At 47.4% G+C, this 19463-nt stretch overlaps 1 protein-coding gene across 42 annotated transcripts in view; it reads left to right on the plus strand.

Moving 5' to 3' along the window:
* Positions 1-19463, plus strand: part of IFT122 (intraflagellar transport 122) — a 79437-nt gene that overhangs the window by 31381 nt on the left and 28593 nt on the right. For all 42 annotated transcript variants that reach the window (XM_054482188.2, XM_054482189.2, XM_054482180.2 and 39 more), the window contains 7 exons: positions 4285-4476; positions 4632-4770; positions 5981-6183; positions 7756-7893; positions 9514-9678; positions 11454-11651; positions 16241-16381. In XM_054482188.2, the coding sequence (XP_054338163.1) occupies positions 4285-4476; positions 4632-4770; positions 5981-6183; positions 7756-7893; positions 9514-9678; positions 11454-11651; positions 16241-16381 (1176 nt within the window). The remainder of the gene's footprint in view (positions 1-4284; positions 4477-4631; positions 4771-5980; positions 6184-7755; positions 7894-9513; positions 9679-11453; positions 11652-16240; positions 16382-19463) is intronic.

A 19463-nucleotide genomic window follows, 5' to 3' on the forward strand; every position in this document is an offset into this window, starting at 1 on the left:
TAGTCTGTGGTCCACCCTTCTGAAACCCAGGCCTACTGGTGCCAGAATCCATATTAGAATGTCTGTCAGATTAGTCTTGCAATGACCATTTAAAAGTTGTATTGAGTAATTTTATATGTCTGATTTTATTTACTTTTTGAGGAAAGGTCTCACCCTGTTACCCAGGCTGGAGTGCAGTGGTATGATCATGGTTCACTGCAGCCTTGATCCCCCTGGGCTCAAGGAATCTTCCCACTTTGGCCTTCCAAGTAGCTGGGACTATAGGCACATGCTACTACACCCTGCTAATTAAAAAAAAATTTTTTTTTTTTTTTTTTTTTTTTTGTAGAGATAGGGTCCCCTATGTTGTCCAGGCTGGTCTCAAACTCCTGGGCTCAAATGATTCTTCTGCCTTGGCTTCCCAAACTGCTGGGAATACAAGTGTGAGCCACCATATCTGGCCTACTTCTGATTTTAAGTGGAAAGATAAGAATTATATTTAAAGTGTATATTATTTAAGGTTCCTAAGCAATATTGGAATGCTTAAGCAATTTGTTACATTTTTCTTCTTCGTGTTCACTGAGCCTTTTGAATCTACACATTGATATCTTTCTTTCACCAAATGTGAAAACATTTTGGCCATGATTTCTTGAAATATTTCTTCTTCTCCATTCTTTCCTTTCCTCTGGAACTCTAATTACACTTACATTAGACCTTTTGTTACTGTTCTCCAAGTCATCGAGGCCCTGTTATTATTTTTTTAAATCTCTTCTTTTCCCTCTGATCTTCAGATTAGAGGATTTCTATTGTTCAGTATTAAATTTCATTGACTCTTCTGCAACTTCCAATATTTCTCTTAAGCTCATTCAGTGTATATTTGTTTCAGTTATTATTGGATTTTTCCTTTTCTAGAATTTCCATTTGGTTCTTTTTTCCTTTTTATTCATTACAAGCATATTTTTCTTTATAGCCTTAATCATAGTTATAATAACTGTTTTAAAATTCTCATCTGCAGCTGGGCATGGTGGCTCATGCCTGTAATCTTATACTTTTGGAGGCCAAGGAGGGAGGATTGCTTGAGGCCAACAGTTCAAGACTAGCCTGGGCTACATAGAGAGACTCCATCCCTAAAAACAAACAAACAAATTAGCCAGGGAGGTGGCTGGCACCCATTGTCCTAACAACTCAGGAGGCTGAGGCGGGAGTATTCCCAAGCTGAGGAGTTCAAGGCTGCAGTGAATTCTTACCACCGCACTCCAGCCTGGGTGACAGAGCAAGACCTGTGCCCAAAAAGCAAACAAAAATTCTCATCTGCTATTTCTAACATTTGGGTCGTCATGGTTCAGTCTCCATTGATTTTTTTCCCTTGAATATGGTTCACATTTTCCTGCTTTGGGGAATTTTGAATTGTACTCAATATTGTGAGTAATATGTCATAGAGACTCATATCCATCATGTTCCTCTGAAGATTATTGTGTATGTTTCTGTGTATATATGTTTAAGCAGGCAGTTTACTTTGTTGGGCTCAAAATCAAAACTCCATGTTTTCAGTGGTGTCAGCAGCTGACATCTCTGTGCAGTTCTTTAGCTGTAGCTAGGCTGCTTGGCATCTTGTCACAGTTTATAGTTCAAGGGTTTCCAGATACTCAGCGGAGTTTATGTGCAGAATTTAAGCTCTTACTTTGCTTCTCTCTTCTGGGATTTCCCACTTCACTTGCCGGGTGCTGTGGTCCTCCCAAATTCTATATTCACCCAACATGATGGTTGAAGAGGGCTGCCCTCAGGCAAAAACCCTTAAAAAAAATGAGAAGTTCACCTAGTGCTTGTTCCCTTCTTCCAGATGTGCATGTGTCTTCAGTTCCTGTCTGCTTTTGGTTGCCCTGAAATGGTTGTTGTTTATAGTTGGTCCAGAGTTTATTGTTGTTACTTGTGGGAGTATTGGTCCGATAGGAACTACTGAGCCATTTCCAGAATCTGCTAGCCTTCCATGTCGTGATTCATAAGAATTTTTAGTTTTCTTGTTAGGTTTTCTAGCATCAGATAAGTGCTAGGGAAAGTTTTGGTTGCTAGGCATTTGAAATTCCTGAACAGGAAAGGAAATTTGATTGTATTAAACTTATAATTGCAGTTTAAATTGGTGTAAGGGAATTAATTTAACTAAGTTTTGAATGGGACTGGATATTTAAGGGATTTTATAATCTGTTCAAAATTGAATTCCTTAAACAGTCAAAGTCAATTGGCTGTTCACTTTAACTAGATTTATAAATAGGAAAATATTTGTAAATTGAACTTAAAAACTTAAGGAGAAACCAGTTCCCTAAAGTTATTTCTTTTATAAATTGAATATTAGTTTAATAATGTTAATCACAAATAGTCTTTTTATTCACAAAAGACACCCTTGGGGCAGCAAAAAACTCCCGTGGTAATAAGGAACTTAGGCTTTAGTGGGGCAGACCTGATTAACCCTGTGTCTACAGACGAGAGAAGTGCAATGGGATAGCCGAGTACAAAGCGCTGTTGGAGGATGAGGGGATGGGGATTGAAGATGTTCCTGGAGGAGATGACACCTGGCAGACAAAGTGAGGGAAAGAGCATTCCTGGCTGGGCCTAGGAATGGTGTGGAGTGTAGCACCTGTGAGGATGTGGAGGCCTGAAAAAGCATTGCCTGCTTAGGAAACTTACAAGTTCATTTTGGCTGAGAGAATGACCTTGGGGGCTGAGCTCGGGAGTTTGACCTTCATCCTAGAAGCTGAGGAAGCACCATCAAGAAAGAGAAAAGACAACCCACAGAATGAGAGAAGTTTTACAACTCATATATCTGATAAGGGACTTGTATCTGGAATATATAAAGAGCTATAAAGACAGGGCTGGGCATGGTGGTTCACACGTGTAATCCCAGTGCTTTGGGAGGCAGAGACAGGGAGATCACTTGAGAATAGGAGTTCAGGACCAACCTGGGTAACATAGTGGGACCCCATCTCTAAAAAAATATATTTTTAACTAGCTGAGTGTGGTGGTATATGCCTCTAGTCCCAGCTACTGGGGGTGGCGAGGGGCTGCGGCAGAGGAATTGAGCCCAGAAGTTCAAGGTTGCTTTGGGTTATGATCATACGACTGCATTCCAGCCTAAGCCACAGAGTGAGACATTTCTCTGTGGCCAATAAGCACATGAAATGATGCTCCATATCATTAGCCATCAGGAAAATGCAAATTGAAACCACAATGAGATAATTCACATGCACTAAAATGGAGAAATTGGAATCCTCATACACTGCTAATGCAAATATAAAATGGTGCATTCACTTTGAAAAGTGTAGCAGTTCCTAAAAAGGTTCAACATAGAGTTTAAAAATAAAAAGAATTTAGGCCAGGAGCTATGACTCACTCCTGTAATCCTAGCACTTTGGGAGGCCAAGGTGGGTGGATCATCTGAGCTCAGGAGTTTGAGACTAGCTGGGACGACAAGGAGAAACACCGTCTCTGCAAAAAATACAAAAATTATCCAGGCATGGTGGCACACATCTGTAGTCCCAGCTACTTGGGAGGCTGAGGTAGGAGGATCACTTGAAGCTGGGAAGTGGAGGTTGCAGTAAGCCAAGATCACGCCACTGCACTCCAGCCTGGGCAACAGAGTCAGACCCTTTTTCAAAAAAAAAAATTTTGCCAGGCATAGTGGCACTCACCTATGGTCCCAGCTACTTAGGAGGCTGAGGCAGGAAGATTGCTTGAGTCCAGGAGTTCAAGGCTGCGGTGAGCCGTAATTGCACCACTGCACTCCAGCCTGGGTGAAAGAGTGAGACCCCATCTTGAAATAAACAAGAATTAAATAAAGAGAAGTAGTATGGGTGTAGTTGCAGAATAAAGGACAGTCTTTAAACTGAATAAACTCAGCTTTATAAAATACTTTTTTAAAAAGGCGGAGAAAAGAAGCTGAGGGAACCCATTGAACTATAGGAAGAACTATATTTGCAGAGGGAGGGGGGCCTTTGGAAGCAAAACCACCCACAGTCTCCATCTTGGCTGAGGAGCCCTGACACACTCCTGCACTCCTGGAGCACTTGGATGGGACTAGGGGAGGTGCCACTGACTCTAGGAGCTGAGGATTGGGCTGTGTGGAGGATGAGTAGGGAGATGCAGAGGGAGAGAGGCCCGTGTTCACCATGGGATGACACAGGAGAAAAGGCTGGCCAGCTCTCCCTGTCTTCCCAACTCCCTCTAAAGTTGGCGAGAGAAGCCCTTAATTGTATTGCAATGGTTATGGATTCAGAAATGGTTTTTCCCTTGGTGTGTGTTCTTTTTCCTTAGATTGGAAAGGATCGGGCACTGAACTTTGACCCCTGCTGCATCAGCTACTTTACTAAAGGCGAGTACATTTTGCTGGGGGGTTCAGACAAGCAAGTATCTCTTTTCACCAAGGATGGAGTGCGGCTTGGGACTGTTGGGGAGCAGAACTCCTGGGTGTGGACGTGTCAAGCGAAACCGGATTCCAACTATGTGGTAAGCAGAGGAAGTTTGTTCTGTGGGGCCATGGCTTGAAGAGGCACTGAGCGGCTGCCGTGTCTCGAGTCACATCACTGGGGTTTGTGTCTGACAAATGGGGGATGCAGACTTTCTCCAGAGAGCTGGGAATTGACAGTTCTGTCACCCTGCAGGTGGTTGGCTGCCAGGACGGCACCATTTCCTTCTACCAGCTTATTTTCAGCACAGTCCATGGGCTTTACAAGGATCGCTATGCGTACAGGGATAGCATGACTGATGTCATTGTGCAGCACCTGATCACTGAGCAGAAAGGTAAGAGGCAGGTCCAGACCTTGGGAAGAGGGACAGGTGGAAGCAGGTGGAAAAGGCTGGTGACAGGGCACTTGAAATGACAGGAAAGGTTTCTCCTTGGCGTTTTGCAAACCTGTTAGCCACTGGGTCTGTGTCTTGTTTGTTTGTTTTTTTTTTGGTGGGGGAAGTAGGGATGCCAGTCTCCTTGAGGATCTCATGAAAGCAATAAATCCTCTCTGAAAAATGTACCAACTCAGAATTTTGCACATAATTTCAAGGAGTACATGAATTTCCTTAGTGAGAGAGGATGATTTATGACAGGTTGGAGCCAGGTGGTTGACCTGCATGGGTCTTCGTGGACCTTTATCCTTTCTGGTCAGAGTCACTGTGGGGTGCTTCTCCCTCAGCTCCGTCTCCACTTGCCTCCTGATGTGTCCTTCTGCCAGAGATGAGCAGTGGAATTGGATTGGCACAGGCTTAGTCAGAAGATCAGGGTTCCCGGCCTAGCATAGTCATTCTAAGCCCTAAGACTTCAGTCTCTCCCTCTGTCCACTTAAGTTGCTGTGCTGGTTAAATAGACTCAATCCACTTACTTCAGGTGTATTCATATCTGGATGTGCTGGCCTTAGTGCACTGCTGGGTGCCTTTGCAAGGGATCCAGGTCGGGGGTTGTCTTGTAGATTCAGATGAGTGTCCTTTGGTCCCCCTGGGGGACCCTATCTTTTTGAAGATTCTGGCTGTGGTGGTTGGGGCAAAGCCCCTTGGGTAGCTTCACAGTGTCCCCCTCAGGGACATTTTCTCCACCTGGTCTGTAGTGGAAGTGTAGAGCCTGGTGTGTACCAGAAATTATGTGTCTTCCCCGTTTGTCAAGGAGGTGGGCAGGGAGCGGCCAGAGTTGAGGTCAGTTACTTAGGCAGGCTTCTGATCACCAGAGGCCACTAGTGCTGTGCAGAGGAGTTTATATTTGTATCCAGCAAGTGATGGTAACAGTGAGTAGTTTATTTCCATACTCATCTGTCAGCCTTGGACCATGAAGATTGTGTCCTATAGGACTTTGGATCCCAGGGTTTAGCAGAGTTGATTGTATGTATTAGATACTCTAAAGACTTTTCAATGAGAGTATCTCACTTTAATTGCCAGTAGCGCTAAGTAAATGATGGCTTTTAATTTCTCTGCCTTCCACGTTACATAACAGCCTCTTGCTAGAACTAGATATTTTTCTCTTTGACAGTTCGGATTAAATGCAAAGAGCTTGTCAAGAAGATTGCCATCTACAGAAATCGATTGGCTATCCAACTGCCAGAGAAAATCCTCATCTATGAATTGTATTCAGAGGATTCATCAGACATGCATTACCGGGTAAAGGAGAAGATTATCAAGAAGTTTGAGTGCAACCTCCTGGTGGTGTGTGCCAATCACATCATCCTGTGCCAGGTGAGCAGCAGCATGTTGAAGGAGTTGGGCTGAATTCCATTTGTGCTCCCCCCAGTGATAGGGTGCCCATCTTATGGTTTTAAAACTGGTCACTAGAAAACAAGTCTGTTCCATCAAACTAAGTGGTGCTTATTGGCTTTCATTTTCCTGGCATCTGGATGAAACAGACTCTATCAGCAAGTCATGAGCCATAAACTGGAGAATGTTTTTTTGTTTTATTTTATTTTATTATTTTTTAAAAAATATTTTTCTTGAGACAGACAGGGTCTCGCTCTGTTGCCCAGGCTGGAATGCAGTGGCACAATTATGGCTCACTGCAGCTTTGACCTCCCAAACTCAAGCGGTCCTCCTGAGTAGCTGGCGCCACAGGCACATGCCACCACACCCAACTAATTTTTTATTTTTAGTAGAGATGGGAGGCTGTACTTTGGGAGGCTAAGGCAGGAGGAATGCTTGAACCCAGGAGTTTGAGACCTGTCCAGCTTCCCAAAGTACTGGGATTATAGGTGTGAGCCACTGTGTCTAGCCAAGAATACCTTGTTCTATTGCAGAACATCTTGTCATACTGGGATTAGATATATTTTAATGACTTAAAACATAAATTGGTGTACAAAATGAAGATAGTTTTTATTGATAAGCATAAACACATAAAATTTGTATCAACTCAGTAATTGTCAAGGAAGTTTTAATTCCTGAAAGTTTTTTTTCATAGAAAAAAATTTCTCAAGATTCCTAGAGAGTGCCTAAGTCAATGCCAAGAGAAGTTTGGAAAGACTTTGAGAGAAGGCTAGCCCAGCATCTTGAAAGTAGAGGTGGATTTAGTTTTACATAGTTCTATTGGAGGTGATAAAAGAGAAGAATTCTTTAGGAATCACTGTAGTGTAAAATACTATTAAAATCTCTCAAAGTCTAGAACTGGGCTGGGTGCAGTGGCTCACGCCTGTAAATCCCAGCACTTTGGGAGGCCAAGGCAGGAGGATTGCTTGAGGCTAGTAGTTCGAAAGCAGTCTAGAAAACAAACTGAGACCCCATCTCTACAAAAAAAAAAAAAAAAATTATTTAATTAGCTGGGTGTGGTGGCGCTTGCCTGTAGTCCCAGCTACTTGGGAGGCTGAGGCAGGAGAATTGCTTGAGCCAGAAATTGGAGGCTGCAGTGAGCTATGATAGCGCCACTGCACTCCAGCCTGGGTGACAGAGTGAGAGACTCTGTCTCAAAAATAAATAAATAAATAAATAAATAAATAATCAAAGTCTAGAACTTCAAGTGGTTTAGGGTTGCTACAAATTACAGGATAGGTGTGGCAAGTATGTGTACTTTTGAGTGCTGCCTCTGGCCTAGGCTGCCTGGGTGGGGGTTTGCATTGAAGATCTGAGGCTGAATTGGGCTCCGTGGGGAAGCCTTGTATGGAGTCTTGGATTAACGATGCCAATCATGGGGTCTACATTGGGTTAGATAGATAGATACTGAATGTGTAGGTATTTTCATCCCTTAGGGGCAGGAAGACCTCCTTGGGGAGGTCTGGGGGCACTTATTCTGTTGAATTTCCATGCAGAGCTGGGTTTGCTTCCTAGGAGAAACGGCTGCAGTGCCTGTCCTTCAGCGGAGTGAAGGAGCGGGAGTGGCAGATGGAGTCTCTCATTCGTTACATCAAGGTGATCGGCGGCCCTCCTGGAAGAGAAGGCCTGTTAGTGGGGCTGAAGAATGGACAGGTGAGTGCTCCCTCACGTCTCCTGTCAGGCTGATAATCTACATGCACACGTGGGTGACCCGTCTAGCAATGACTCTGAGCTGGGTTCTGAGGGCAGGAAAAGGGCTTCTCTCCTCCATGGGTGAATTGTGGAGCAGCCCTGAGTTCAGTTTTTTGAGGACAGCCTCAGGCCAAAGGTGCTGTGGCCCTCACACTCCTAGCAGGCCCACCTTTTGGCAGAGTTGAGCTATAACCTTTGGCTACATGTAGAGTGGAGTAGTGGCTTAAGGTCTCCAGAAGGTGGGAGATTTGTTAGAGATGCTGCTTCTGTGGATTTCTAGAGGGAGGCAGAGATCGTTACCTAGGTCAGCTCCTGATTAGGGCAGCGAGTGGACTAAGGCAGTGCGTTCCAGCATGTGTCCTAAAGAATGCTGGCTCCTCAAGATACTGATAGATGTCATAAGAAAAATGGGCCCTTTGGCCAGTTAGATGTGGGATATCCAGGTTACACAAAGTTACACAGATTTCTGTGTGTATGTGTGTACGTGTGTATATGTGTGTTCTTTGCTCAGCATAAGAAAAGTTCTAAGTAGGCTGCTACATGGAACTTTGAAAGTGACAATGTAGCTGCATTAGCCTGACAGCCAAGCTGTGCAGCAGATGGCTTATGGCTGAGGCTTGTCAGGTCTTTGCTGGGGATGGAAGTCACGGGGCATGAGAGCAGTGGATGAAGTCAAGCAGCAATGCCAGGGGGAGGAAGGGCTGCTTATTTCTCAGGCAGCTCTCACTTCCAATGGGAGCATGGACTATGGGGTCAGGTGGGCCTGAGGTCATGTTCTTATTTAGCTACTCACTGGCTTTGTCATCCTGGGCAGGTCACTTTACCTCTGTGAGGCTGGTTTTACATGAGGATAATACCACATATTTCATAGGGCTGTCAAAAACAGGTATCATCAAGGTTGGGAGATAAAGCCAATGTTAAAAACAAAACAAAACAAAAAAAACACCAGGGGTATTAAAACAGGCATGGTGGAGGGTACCTGTTGTCCCAGCTACTCAGGAGGCTGAGATAGGAGGATCATTTTGAGCCCAGGAGTTTGAGGCTGCAGTGTGATATGATTATACCCGTGAATAGCCACTGCGGTCAGCCTGGGCAACATAGCAAGACCTTATCTCTAAAGAAAATTTTTTTTAAACCAGGGATATCAGTAAATGACAGCTATCATCATCATTATCATCATTATTATAATTTTCTACCACATGTCTTGTCAGTGTTCATAGTAGCTTTTTCCTGTGTTAGTTCGTGACTCAGATCTCTGCTAGGTGGCATCTCCTAATGCTGCAGTTTGGGTAATGTCATCAACAAATCCCCAGTCCGAACAGACACTGAAGTGAGCTTGGCCTGTCTCAGGGCTGTCATTACTTCTGAAGGCTCTGATGAACCTCGCTTCTGGCCTCCTAAGGATAAGCCATCGCCCCCCACCCCCCTCTTTCTTTTGATGAGTCCTTTTCCCTGCACAGAGCTTCTGGTGAAGGTGGTGGGAGTTGTTCTTGCAGAGCACATGGGATTCCAACGGCCTGGCAGTGGGCCAGGATCTTGTTGCCATGGTTACTGACACTGTTTTTGCTGAAATTTTGCCAGATCCTGAAGATCTTCGTGGACAATCTCTTTGCTATTGTCCTGCTGAAGCAGGCCACAGCTGTGCGCTGCTTGGACATGAGTGCCTCCCGTAAGAAGCTGGCCGTGGTAGATGAAAATGACACTTGCCTGGTGTATGACATCGACACCAAGGAGCTGCTTTTTCAGGTGAAGTCCCTGAGGGGGCCCAGGGACATCGTCCTTTGATTAGAGGCCCTCCTCTAGCTTCCCAGTCCCTGCAGGAGGCTCTCCTGCTCTGGCCCAGGCAGGTCTCTGGGAGGGGCAGGAGCCAAGCACATGTGCAGAGTCCCAGAGGCCCTGGGCCACAACCTGCTCCTCCCACGCAGGCACAAGCCGCAGGGCCTGGACCGGCCTCTTTAACTTTGGTTTCCTTGCCAATGGAAACCAAAGGCTCTGAGCCAGCAGAGCCTTTCTTAAACGTTTACCATGAACAAGAAATGGGGCAATGACTCTGAGGGGGGCGTGACATTGGCACTCAGTGAATGGGGCGATGGATGCACTTCCTTTGCAGAAGTCTGCGTCTCACCTGCTGCAGGCCTGCCTGTGTCTATGCGCACCTACAGCGTGGGAAGGAAACAGGATGTTTTGTCATCTGAAAGGGGGAAAGGGATGGGCAAGCCTGGCCTTCTACTTAATTCACAAGAATGCTAGAAGAGCCAGCAGAATGCAAAGTGCTTGGATCTTTGGGGGCGTAGGCGTTGTTTAGTGGAGTCATCTAGCCCTGTGGCCTGAAGAAGTGTGTCACCAGAGAAGACAGCCCAGCAGCTCTGTGCCCAGGGCCTGGCTGGCTTTCTGCTGGGCTCGTGCCATTCTTTCTCTCTTTAGGTCTTTGTAGGTGGTCAGGACTGGTTTTCCAGAATGAAATTCCCCCCAAAGCTGGAGCCCCTCTTGACTGGTTTCCTCGGCCACTGCAGGGTTTCCTGATGTTATGGGCAGATTTAGTCCCCTTACCAGGCTCCTCCTTGTTCTCAGCAGCAGAATCAATAGGGGGAGGGGTCTGGAGTGGGGAGCAGCCTCAGTCAATTAGAAGGGGTTACCTGGCCACCTCTAGCCCGGAGGTGACTCCCTGTCAGTCTCAACTCACTCATGTCCCTGAGAGAGTAGAATGGTTCGGGGAAAGAGATGGCACAGCCTTCAAGCTGACCTGGGCTTGGGTCCTGCCTGCATCCCTTCCTGTGTGATCTTAAGTTAGTGAGCCTCTCTGAGCCTTGATTACTTTTCTCTAAAATGAAATTAGTAATTGCCCCTTACAGAATTGCTATAGGAATACACTAGATACTACAGTGCCTAGCTCAGTGTTGGGCACAGAATGGGGCCTGAAATGTTACCTCCCTTCTTCCCAGCCTCACCTCCCACCTATAGGGGGCGTAGCTGGCCCCAAATGTGAATCTTGTGTCTGAGCCTAGAATCATACAAGTATGGAAGGGCGTCTGTGCTGCCCCATCCCCACTGCTGGCTCTATAGCAGGCTAGGGGAGGTGATTCTCAGCCCTGCCAGGAGACATCAGCATTCCCAGCTGTAACATTGCCTGCTGACTTTTCCTCTTTTCCACTGCCCCTCCCTCTACACATAAAACAGCTGTATTTATTTTTTTCTCATTATAAAAAACAATCCATGCTGATTATAAAAGATCCTAGGCAGAAAGGTGTGAGCATATTTCAGGAGAATAATTTTTTTTTTCAAAAGTAATACTTGCTTACTCAAAAATTCCGGCAACACGCAGGTGCATGGAGGGGCTTGCCTCTGTTCATTTCTCTTGCCTCTGTTCATTTCTTTGTGGTCCCCTTTCCTCCTTTTCCCTCCATCCCACTGTAAGCAATTTAGTGGGATTCAGTCTTTAAGAGGGTATTGGGCTGAAATGTGTGAGCGCTGACCAAGCCCAGGGTGGTTCTCACAGGATCCCCACTGTCCCTGTCCCCCAGGAACCAAACGCCAACAGTGTGGCCTGGAACACCCAGTGTGAGGACATGCTCTGCTTCTCGGGAGGAGGCTACCTCAACATCAAAGCCAGCACCTTCCCTGTGCACCGGCAGAAGCTGCAGGGCTTTGTGGTCGGCTACAATGGCTCCAAGATCTTCTGCCTCCACGTCTTCTCCATTTCTGCCGTGGAGGTGCCACAGGTAACTGGGGGCGCCTGTCCATTCTTAGCACTGGCAAGGCTGACAAGACCAGGGAAGCCGGGCCCTTTGCTGGTGCTTTGGGGAGAGAATAGCAAGGAGAGAAGAATGGCAGCTGTGATGTTGTGGGAGGCAGTCTGGGCCTGGAACCTGCAGCCCTGTCTCCACTCCTTGCAACCTGTGTGACTGGGGGCAAACAGCTCAACCTCCCTGAGCATCAGTTTCTTCCTGGTCTCCTTTCTGTAGGGATGGGAGGGGTATGCAGTGTTGTCAGCAGTGTGTGTTTTGTGGAGAGCCAAGCATGAGGCTGAGTGGAGCGAGCAACAAAGCCGGGAGTCCGGCAGGGTGTGTGCGTGAGCACGTGTGTGATGGTGGTGATGTGTGTGTGAGAGAGAGGGGAGAGAGAGAATGAGTGGGTGGGGGGTGAGGCCTGAGGTCTGTGAGCCGATAAGGGAGCATGGGACTCTGCACAAGCCCCTGAACCAGGAGGAGCCACAGCAGAAATGCGGCCCTGGAGGGTGGAGCCGCAGAATGGGGGAGGGCAGAACCACAGACAGGCAGCTGAGACTGACCTCCCGAGTGCGAGCCGGTCTCCCCTTCACCTCCTGCACCCCAGGAAGATGGTGCTCACTGTAGAATTGCCATAAAACAGAGACACGCACCAGCGAGAAACTTTAGCCTTCAGCATCCCATCTTCAGGACAGAATCACTCTTAAACATGTTGAAATACATCTGCTTAGAGCTTTTCTATGTGTATATATAATACATGCATAATATACAATTAGGAGCATATGATTTTATAAGAACATTTTTAAACAAAAGTGGAATCACACTGCAAATACTTTTCATGACTTTTATGTGTATATGTATTGCTACCTATAGATGGAACCTCAGATTTACTGTATTCCCTGAGCCGGGCCTGTAAACAAGACTTCTCATCCCTTCCTTTATGGCTATCTTCTCATTTCACCTCACATTTGGTTATGGCAGCCCCATCACTGTCTATGAAGTGCTGGCTGTACACTAGTCATCTGGCCTTTTCACTCAGCAATCTCCTAAAGCATCGTTCTGTGTCAGTAAATGGTAAATGTTCTTATCCTGCATGGCAAAATTTAGGGTAATTGTAGACTCACATAAATTGTAGGAAATAATACAGAGATGCCTTATACTCTTTGCCCAGTTTCCCCCAATGGTAACAGTGTGCACAGCTCTAGAGTGATCTTCTCACCCATGTTGGCATGTGTAATATCCCACCACAGTCATGGCACTGAACACTGCCACCACCACAAGGTGCCTGGTGTTGTGCTTTTTACAGCCAGCACCCCTCCCTACTGCCTGGTCCCCACCTGCCTTGTATTTATAGCTGCATTTTATTGTGTCTTGTGGGTGTTCCACAGCTTTCTTTACTAGTCCTACTGGACATGGACAAGCTTATAGCTTTTTTGCGTTATTGTAAATAGCAGGCATCTTTCTAGCTAGGTCCTTGCACCTGTCCCAACTTGGCGCCTTGGCATAAATTCCTAGAAATGAAATTGCTGGGTCAAAGCATGTGTACCTTTGAAAGACCTTTAGGGAAATTTCCAGGTTTCCCTTCCGCTAGGCTCTGTCAGTCTGTTTTCCCCACACAACTCAGCTTCAGGCTAGAGCCCACTTCTTCTAAGCTGATGATACCCTCGAAACTCATGACTCTAAGACTTACTGGGGAAATGCCCATCATCCATGCCTGACACAGAGCAGCTATTCAAGAAATGTTAGTGGAATTCAGAAATGTTAGTGGGATTCAGATCTGAGGAAAAAGACCAGAAAGCAAGAGGAAGAAGGGAATGAGGTGGGTAGAAGTGGCAGCGGGACGAGGGACACGAACAGCTTCTCCTGGACTGTGTCCCCGTCATCCTTGTCTGCCCCATTACAAACTCACGCACCACATCCACCAGGAACTCATCTCCCTCAATTGCCCCAAACTAGCTCTGCTTATTAAAAGGTTTTCTCCCAAGATTGCCATCCTGACCTCAAAAATAAATGCAGTTTGCTGCTCCCTGACTGTGGCCGGCCAAGAGGAGCCAGAGGGGCAGCCTGGGGTTTCCTCTGCCAGGACTTTAAGATTCAGCAGCAAAGTCTTGCTAACTGCACCAAGGCCATCCTGCTGACGCAGCAGGTCAGGACTGCCAAGGGTTAGGAAACACATTCTCAAGACAAAGGCTGTTCATCTGTCGCCTCTGCCTCCGGCCATCCTGTGGTTTTGGCCCAGAGAGGAGGGAGAAAGCATCAGACCCAGTCTTGGAATTTTTGGTTTCCTTTCGAAATTTACATTGTCTTGTGCAAGAACTGGTTTGTCAGGGCTGCCAAGTAGGACAGCGAGCCCTAGGAGGGCTTCTCAAGGTGGTGGTGACTTCATGTTTGGAATCCAACAGCAAGAAAAAGTATAGCTCAGAGAGTATTTGTTCAGTGGGTCTATTTTTAAAACTCCACTCAAATTGTGCCTCCCAAGTAAGTCCAAGTGTTAGCCATCCATCATGTGCTCAGCTGTGATATGCCTGTCTGAGTGCCTGTCCCACTCACGGGGCAGTCAGCATGGCAAGCAGTTGGTGTGGTTCGGGGAAGGAGCACCGGCTTTCAGTCCTGACTCTGCCATCTCAAGCAGCTGTAACTAGAGCAACTCATTTCACTCTTTGGGGCCTCATTTCTTTTCTGTGAAATGGGGTTAATTATACCCATCTTTTCAGGTTTTGTCAAGCCAAATTTCTATTATTATTTCTCCTTATTACTGACTCATAAAATAGCAAAAACCACAAAACACAACTAAATTGCAACAAGCTGTACTTACTGACGGACTTTAGAAAGGAAAGCTCATTGTGTGCTTTAAGAAAAGCTTTCAGGAGTTTGAGAAAGCTTCCAGGAGATGGTGAAACTTGATCTGAGCCCTGAGAGGTCTGGAAAGGAAGAGTGGAGCAGGGAAGCTTTTCAAACAAAGGGAAAGGTAGGGGTGGGAACAAGACTGGAGAGCCTGGGAGATGGTGAGGAGCTGGTGCTGAGAAAATACAGTGAAGGTAATGATCATGCCTGCGTTTTGCCCAGTGCTTCATCATTTTTGGAGCATATCTCTCCTTTGCCCATGGTAGCCTGCGCTGGGCAGGACATCTAAACAGAAGTTAATGGATTTACCCAAAAAAGTCACCAGCCTAGGATGTGGCTGAGCCTGGCCTGGGTTCTAGGTCACCTGCTCCCTAGCCTATGCCTGCTGCCGCTCTAAAGGGAGCATTTAATGTGCCAATGAGGAGAGATGGCATGGTGGAGAAGATAAGCACTTGGAAGCAGCCATGTTTTGCTCTGAGAGTAGACAGACTCAAAATACAAAAAAAAAATTCCTTCAATTCTAAAGGTAAAAAATGGGACCGGAAATTTCAAAGACAGACAAAAGCCCCAAGTGGAGAACACAATACTTCAAGCTCCACATTTGGGAACCATTAGCACAGAGGTCCTGGCTGATTTCTCTTCCCTGCCCAGGAAGTCAGGAGAGATGCAGGCCGCTGAAGCACACTGGCTGGCCTAGAACAAGGGCAAGGCCTTTCCTTGTTAAAGATGTCGTGGCCCAACTCAAGACTCATTCTCAGGCCTGCACACACATATGCACATGTACACACGTGCATACATGTGGCAGGAAGGGGCACAGAACCTGGAGTCCAGTCACCTCTGGCTATTGCCAGCTTTTTGCTGGGACAGGTCAGTTGTCCTCTCTGAGTCTCGGACTCCTGGGCTGTAGCCAGGGAGAAATAATACCTACTGCACAGGACTATGGGGACAGTCAAAAGCCTTTTATAAACCTAAGAAAGAGAAGTTGTTAGGAACTATTCATGGGCACTTACAGCAAGGCAACCCCATCTTGTAGGAGGGCATCTGTCCCCAGGGCAGGGAGCAGGAGAGCTGTTTCCAGAGGCTTCCAGGGTAACTTGGAGCAAATCACTTACCTTTCTTGGACTCAGTCCCTGGAAGAAGAGGCCATCCCAGACCCCTTCCTCCCATGAACTCATTCATTCTGTCAGCAAACATAGACTGGGGGTCTGCTGAGGGAGGCCGATACAACCCACCACTGCCCACGGGCTGTGCATGGCTTTGCTGTGGGAACAGGCCTGTAAATGCGGCACAACCTGAGATCTGGACAAAGGGCAGAGGAAGCTGAGACTCTTTCCCCTGGGGTGGGGGGCTTGAGGGGCTCGGGAGGACTCTCCAGAAGAGGTGGCATTTCAACAGGGCCTTGAAAGCCAAATGGGTATTTTCCAGAGAGAGAGTGGGGAGGGGCAAAGGCATGCCAGGCGAGGGTGACATCCTGTGGCGAGGCAGGCCTGCAGGTGGGAAGGAGGGGAGGATAGGCAGAGAGTTTGCGCTGTGGAGCACAGTGGCCCAGCCGTGAGAGAGGTGCAGGATGGAGCGCACAGGGTGGGCTGGGCAGGCTGGGCAGGGTGCTGATTGGCGGCTGCAGGGCTGCTCCCCAGGCATGGGTGATCGTCCCATGCATCTGGAGGCAGGCTCTGTATGCATCTGGTTCTTTCCATGGCTCTGAAAACGGTCTTTTTTTCCTTGATGAAATCCTGCAGTCCGCTCCCATGTACCAGTACCTGGATAGGAAACTGTTCAAGGAAGCCTACCAGATTGCTTGCTTGGGTGTCACAGACACTGATTGGCGTGAACTGGCCATGGAAGCGCTAGAAGGTTTAGATTTTGAAACAGCAAAGAAGGTAAGCATCTAGCCAGCAGGAGCTGGAGTTTGGTCCTTGTGGGGTCCCTTAAGAAGGCAGATGGGGACCCAGGTGGCACGGAGAGGCCATAGACTGCAGCAGTCTCTGGAGTTAGGCTGACCTGGCCTTGTATCTTAGCCACTTCCTCACTGTGGGCCTGGGTAGGTGACACCCTTTCTAAGATTGCTTCTCTATAGACGTAGGGTGATGACAGGCCGCATCCTCACAAAGCTGTGAGGATCAAGTGGGAAGATGCCTGTAAAGTCTGACCCAGGAGCAGCATCTCAGATTCTGGCTGTCACTCTTATTAGCTGTTATGTATGGGAAGCACCTGGCTAGTAGCCTGGCACATCACAGGCACTCCGTAAATGGCGGCTTTTATTATCGGTGTAGTCACTGGTCATGATGCTGCATACAATGCTGCTTTTCTTAGCATCTGCCAACTAAGGTAGGAGAGATGGTCAAGGTCTCTGATTCTGACAGCAATGTGGGCACTTCCCACGTACCTTCATGGCGGGATTCGTGGACTTGATTCGTTGTGCCCTTTCCTGGCCTAGTCTATGAAAGCTAGAGAGATGGCTGAAAACATCTGACCCCTTTCTGCACATAAGGAAAAGCCCAGGTATGTTCCTGAGCTGTGTTTCCATCTAGAACCTGAGATGGAGGAAGGAATGGCTTCCAACCTCTACTCCCCTACCCCTTCCCTCTTTATCTCCCCACAGTCAATTAATGAGCTGCTCATTTTGTCCATATTCTTGGGCTGATATTGAAGGAGTGGCAAAGAGGGATGCGATGCCCGCCTTGGGTTAGGTCAAGACTTGTAGGCATGAAGAGAGAGGAGACTGGACCAGACCAGGACTAAGAAGCCTGGCTGAGAACGAGCTGTGTCATATAAGGGGCTCTGGGACCTCAGGCCAGCCACTTTCCTTGGAGCCCCAGTCCTCCCAGTTCTGAAATGGGGGTGGTGAGAACGTCCGCTGCAGTCATGAGGCTTAACTGAATGTTGTAAAGGAGAATTTAAATCAGGGGTGGTTGTGCAGATGCTAGCCATTACTAAACAAGGGAAGTGATCGTTGTGTAACAATGATCTAGATTATATTTTTAGATGTCCTCAGTGTAGGAAAGTGGAGATGGAGGAGGCTTTAAGAATTCAGAGGAGGGGCCAGGCGTGGTGGCTCACGCCTGTAATCCCAGCACTTTGGGAGGCCGAGGCGTGCGGATCACGAGGTCAGGAGATCGAGACCATCCTGGCTAACACGGTGAAACCCCGTCTCTACTAAAAATACAAAAAATTAGCCGGGCATGGTGGCGGGCACCTGTAGTCCCAGCTACTCCGGAGGCTGAGGCAGGAGAATGGCGTGAACCTGGGAGGCGGAGCGTGCAGTGAGCTGAGATGGTGCCACTACACTCCAGCCTGGGCCATAGAGCAAGACTCCATCTTAAAAAAAAAAAGAATTCAGAGGAGGGAGGAGGCATCTCCATGGAGGGAGCTTCCCTCTCCTGCCCCACCCAGAAATGCCAGCAGGGAGGAAGATGACAAATCCCTAGAATAGAAAGGATTGTAAAAAGCCACAAGGTTTTATATGAGTGTTTGCTGATATTTATAAACATATATATATATATATATATATATATATATATATTTATATATATTTGTTTAAATATTGAGACGGGTACTCACTGTGTTGCCCAGGCAGGTTTTGAACTCCTGGGCTCAAGCAATCTTCTTGCCTCAGCCTCCCAAAGTGCTGGGATTACAGGTATAAGCCACCACACCCAGCCAGATTTACTATAGTTGAAAAGTAAGTGTATATGGTATATATCTATTGTGTACAACATGCTGTTTTGAAAAAGCCACATGATATTGAAGATAGGCTAGAAGTTACTATTTCATCTAAATCCCAAGTCCCCCGCCTCTTTCCTCTGTGCCAGGCACTCAGGCTCACCAGCTTGGATAGGGTGGTTCCTAGAGATGGACTGCCATCCCCACTAGATGGCAGAGAAGAGCTGCTGAGCTCCCTCCAGACCCTGAGCAGAGCTCCCTGTTCCCAGGCTTCCCTCTGCTGAGCTCATTCAGGGGCCTTGTGACTCTGACCAGGCACCCTGACACTGCAAAATGTGTCAGGTTGAAGGAACTCGGAAACAGATTTATTAATGGGCAAATCCTAGACACTAGCACACCTGAGCTACAGCTAGAAAGACCCTTGAGAGGGTGTCAGTAGCAGGCCCCTTTCCACGAAGAAGATGGTTGGAGCCCAGAAGCAGAGAAGTAGACTCAGAGCAAGGACTCGGACCTCGAATGCTCCTTTCCCTCTTGGCCACTGTGCTGGGCTTTGCAGGGTTGCCCTCTCAAGGCACTTTAAGGAAACCCAGATCTAGAGGGTGATGTGTAAGACCTACAGCTTGGGAGCTTGGGACACAGGTAGTCTTAGCCCTATGTTCCTTAGCCCATGTGATGCCCGCATTGCCCTTTTCTACGAATTCCTCTTCACAAACACTTGTTTGCCAGGTTCTGACTCTGATGCCTCACTTAACACTGCCTCCCACCCCTGCTCATGCTCAGACCATTCATCCGTGTTCTCCAGGCATCTGGTTCATAGTTGGAGAGCTCTTAGCTCTAGGAGGTGTCATGACCTGTTTAATTGACCAGCTTTCCCTGTTAGAATGTGGACCTCTGAATTGTGGAGGGGGACAGGGGCCGAGACATGTTTCTCCCTGGGTCCTCAGTCTCTTGACAGGAAGCCTGGTCCTGTGGGATGAAAAGATGAAGTTGCATTGTGGTCACCTGCAAGGCAGCCAGAGGCCGGGGACTCACTCATCTCCTGAGGTCTTTTCAGGAGGGAAGATGCCATGTTGCTGAGCGGAGGCTGCAAGTGGTCAGGATTGCTCTGCGTGTTTGGTTCAAAGGGCTTCGGAGCTGCTGCCTCCTCTGGGCACAGGTCAGCCCATTTTGAATGGGGCAATAAATGGTGACAGCAAAGCCACCTGAAAGCAGCCTGACCTGGTGGCTCGTGCTCCTCCAAACCCTGGGCAGAATCTGAAAGCAGCAAAACTAGCTTAGCTAACACCAGTCTGCTTGTTC

This window comes from Pongo pygmaeus, chromosome 2, assembly GCF_028885625.2.
Source record: "Pongo pygmaeus isolate AG05252 chromosome 2, NHGRI_mPonPyg2-v2.0_pri, whole genome shotgun sequence".
Taxonomy (NCBI): Eukaryota; Metazoa; Chordata; class Mammalia; order Primates; family Hominidae; genus Pongo; species Pongo pygmaeus.